The sequence below is a fragment of the Octopus bimaculoides genome, chromosome 4, assembly GCF_001194135.2.
Source record: "Octopus bimaculoides isolate UCB-OBI-ISO-001 chromosome 4, ASM119413v2, whole genome shotgun sequence".
NCBI classification, from domain to species: domain Eukaryota; kingdom Metazoa; phylum Mollusca; class Cephalopoda; order Octopoda; family Octopodidae; genus Octopus; species Octopus bimaculoides.
In genome coordinates, this window is record NC_068984.1 from 118,562,240 (window position 1) to 118,566,522 (window position 4,283).

At 39.2% G+C, this 4,283-nt stretch overlaps 1 protein-coding gene across 1 annotated transcript in view; it reads left to right on the top strand.

Annotated features, from left to right (window-relative positions):
• The window catches only part of LOC106868835 (arrestin domain-containing protein 3), an 89,449-nt gene extending 85,172 nt beyond the window's left edge, over positions 1 to 4,277 (top strand). The window contains exon 9 of the mRNA XM_014914261.2: positions 4,009 to 4,277. Coding sequence (XP_014769747.1) covers positions 4,009 to 4,071 — 63 coding nt within the window. The 3' untranslated portion in view covers positions 4,072 to 4,277. The remainder of the gene's footprint in view (positions 1 to 4,008) is intronic.
• Positions 4,278 to 4,283: the final 6 nt, after the last annotated feature.

Consider the following 4,283-nt stretch of genomic DNA (forward strand, 5'->3'; position numbering starts at 1 on the left):
CTACAGCTGGATTCCCTTCCTAATGCCAACCACTCTGAGAGTGTAGTGGGTTCTTTTACGTGCCACCGGCACGAAGGCCAGTCAGGCGGTACTGGCAACGGCCACGCTCAAAATGGTGTATTTTGTGTGCCACCTGCACAAGAGCCAGTCCAGGGGCACTAGCAACAATCTCGCTCAAAAATCCTTACACATGTCACGGGCACAAGTGCCAGAAAGGCGACGCTGGGCACAGGTGCCATCCCGATTTTGCTTTCACTTGCCCCAATAAGTCTTCGCAAGCTGAGTTTCGTGTATCCAGCTTGCAGTGCAGGGCATTCCCTTCATCAGCTCTCAACTGCAGATCAAAGTTATTTCAGTGACTTGTGACAGTATTGCTTCTTCCAATTGTGTCAAACAGCATTGATGTTAGCTAGGGATTGTTTACGTTATTTTAGTCCCACAAAATTCAGTAAACTCAGTGATATTCAAAATGTCTCATCTCATCCAATTAAACACTTTTAGCATTTCCATGAAATTCAGATATAGTGAACGTGTACCATAGAAGGGGAATGAACGGACAGAGAGATAGAAACATGCTGTTAATTAAATTAATCAATATTAACTTAGAAGTTAATTAAATCGGTTATATTTTTCCTCTTATAGTTTAGCAGCTTCATTCATAAGAAATCTTAATTAGGAGCTCACCATCATCATCATCATCATCATCATCATCGTTTAACATCCGCTTTCCATGCTAGCATGAGTTGAACGATTTGACTGAGGACTGGTGAAACCAGATGGCAGAGTTTCTACAGCTGGATGCCCTTCCTAATGCCAACCACTCCGAGAATGTAGTGGGTGCTTTTACGTGCCACCGGCACGAAGGCCAGTCAGGCGGTACTGGCAACGGCCACACTCAGAATGGTGTATTTTATGTGCCACCCGCGCAGGAGCCAGTCCAGGGGCACTGGCAACGATCTCGCTCGAGCTATTAGTAAAAATAATAGGGTCAGACTAAATGCAATGTTTTTAGTTATGGTTTCTTTATATTTTAAGTTGAAACCTTACTGGCATTGACTTTTACACTTTCATCTCTCTAGCGTGAATAAAATAAGTACCAGTCATATACTAAGGTAAATTTAACTGGAGTATACTCCTCTGCCAAATTGTATAAAACTTATTTTTTGTGTTTTGCAGAAATGTTATTTCCAGGTTGTCATTGCAGTGTATAGTTATGTCCCTTCCCATTCTTAGTTGAAATCCCAAGATTTGTTTGCTTAATCTTTTTATCTCATCATTTACAGAAGTTTAACACTTAAGCATTTAAACCAGCCATATCCGGTCAAAGTGTTCTACCTCTATTATGTTCAAACTGGCCTGGTCTGGCCTCTCACACCAACCCTACAGTATCATTCTATGATTTAACAGTTACCTCATCAAAATCTCAAAGTACAAAATGGCTCATTCAAAACGATGTGAATGAATAAGCATAACTTTGATAGAATAATGTGAATGCTAAAGGGTTTAATCCAAGAATAGCCATCTTTATCTATACATGGACCCTACCTCTTGTGTTCCATTTTTCTTATACATACAATCTGTGGATTGCAGATTTTAGTTTGTGTATACAGAACATAAGTGTTTTGCTGGTGTATACAGTTTGTGTATACAGAACATAAGTGTTCTGCTGGTTTTATTTTAATTTTTTCTAATTTCCAACTCAAAATGTTTGAAGTAGTCCCATCTATATTATCAGTGATCTTGCTATGGTGTTGTTTTACTTTAGTTTAACTTCTTGAGTTAAGCTCTGCTTCATTCTAGTTCATGTTTTATTTCATGTTTTATTTCAAAACATTTCTACATTTCATGGATTGACAGATAGATTGACTTGAGCATTGGATGAAATGCCTTGAAGTATATAATAATAATAATAATGAAAATGAAGGTTTCAAATTTTTACACAAGGCCAGAAATTTTAGAGAGAGATGGATGGTCAATTACTGATATTTTATTTTATTGATTCAAAATGATGAAAGGTAAAGTTGACCCTGATGGAATTTGAACTCAGAACATAAAGAGCTAGAAAAATTGCCACTAAGCATTTTGTTTGATGAGCTCATGACTCTGCCAGCTTACTATACTACTACTACTACTACTGCTGCTGCTGCTAATAATAATAATAATAATAATAATGCTCTTTCAATACAGTAACCATAAGAGCATCACAGCAAACCACAGCACATACCCAAGGCACACAGAGCTGCGTTCGGTAGTGAAGTGAAAGCACGTTATAAAAATAAAACTACTGAATAATAATAATAATAATAAAGTTGGCCAGCAAGCAGAATTGTTAGCACACCGAGCAAAATGCTTAGCTGCATTTCATCTGTCTTTATGTTCTGAGTTCAAATTCTGTCAAAGTTGACTGCCTTTTATTCTTTCAGAGTCAATAAAATAAGTATCAGTTGAGTATTGGAGTTGATGTAATTGACTAAAATCCCTCCCTCAAACCTGCTGGCCTTGTGCCAAAATTTGAAACCATTGTTATCATTATCGTTGTTATTTTGACTCAGCCAGTTGTATGATAGAAAGAGTACCACACTAAATGGTTTATAGTATTTAGTTATGTCTCTTTTTCATCTGAGTCCCATTTCCACTAGGCCTAATTTTGTTTCTCATCATGATGGGGTTGATAAAATAAAGTAACTGTTAGACACTGCAATTGATTTCCCTTCACAACTACCACCAGAATTTTACAGATGGATATCTTACCAAAATGCCTGTCACCATAACTGTAAGTGGAGCAGTTGTCTACTTCTCAAGACAACACTGCTATATCTATTGCTTGGTGTGGTTTGAACCAGTGTTTCTATACTGTTATCATTTAACTGTCGTGCATTTTTATCAGGTCAGCATTAATCTCTTCTGAAAATTGCAGTAACATGGGATTGATAAAATGTGTAAAACAAAATTGTATCTTCTTTTCAGTATCTGTCCTTAACTTGTTTCAGTCAATGGACTACAGCCCTCACCCCCAGTACTTATTTTAAGTCTGGTGCTTATTCTACCAGTCTCTTTTGCTGAACTGCTAAGTTACTGTGATGTAAACAAACCTGCACCAGTTCTCAAGCAGTAGTGGGGAACAAAGACACACATGCATGCACATATATATGATGTGTTGCTATACTTTCATCATCATCATTTAACATCCATTTCCTATGCTGGCATGGATTAGACGGTTTGATTGGAACTGGTAAGCCAGAGAGCTGCACCAGGCTCCAGCTTGTTTTGGCTTGGTTTCTATGGCTAGATGCCCTTCCTAACACTCACCACTCCACAGAGTGTACTGGGGCCCTTTCATGTGTCACTGGCACAGGTGCCTTTTACATGTCACCAGCATGGTTGTCTTTTATGTGTCATATACATTGGCCATGACTATGATTTCCCTTAATTTTTCCAAATTCGTGGAGGTGCAATGGCCCAGTGGTTAGGGCAGCGGACTAATGGTCGTAGGATCGCGGTTTCAATTCCCAGACCGGGCGTTGTGAGTGTTTATTGAGTGAAAACACCTAAAGCTCCACGAGGCTCCAGTAGGGGATTGTGGCGAACCCTGCTGTACTCTTCCACCACAACTTTCTCTCACTCTTACTTCCTGTTTTTGTTGTGCCTGTAATTCAAAGGGTCAGCCTTGTCACACTCTGTGTCACGCTGAATCTCCCGAGAACTACGTTAAAGGTGCACGTGTCTGTGGAGTGCTCAGCCACTTGCACGTTAATTTCACGAGCCGGCTGTTCTGTTGATCGGATCAACTGGAACCCTCGACGTCGTAACTGACGGAATGCCAACCAGTTTCCAAATTCATTCACAAGGCATTTGTTGGCCTGGAGCCACACAGTGGAACCGAACCCAAAGCTACATGGTAGTAAAGTGAGCTTCTTAACCACACAACCATGCCCGCACCTAACCAATTTTGTTTTCTATTTTAGTTTATTTGTTTTTGTCTTCAATGTTATACAATCTATCTTTCAGATTGATCCGAATCCTTCAACTCAATCGACCACAGTACGTTTTCTGGAAGACGGACATTCATGACGCTGAACTGGCAACATTATGTCATATAGTCCACTATTGTTTGAGCTGGCCAGATAAAAAGAGATTGCCATCTTGATTCTAACTCTGACTCACATGAGTAGCCATTACTTGTTGGCTGTTGCTGGTCAATCTGTCTACAAGCTATGCTGACCAAGAAGAGTAATCAAAGTGTATGTTTATATATATATATATATATATATATATATATATAT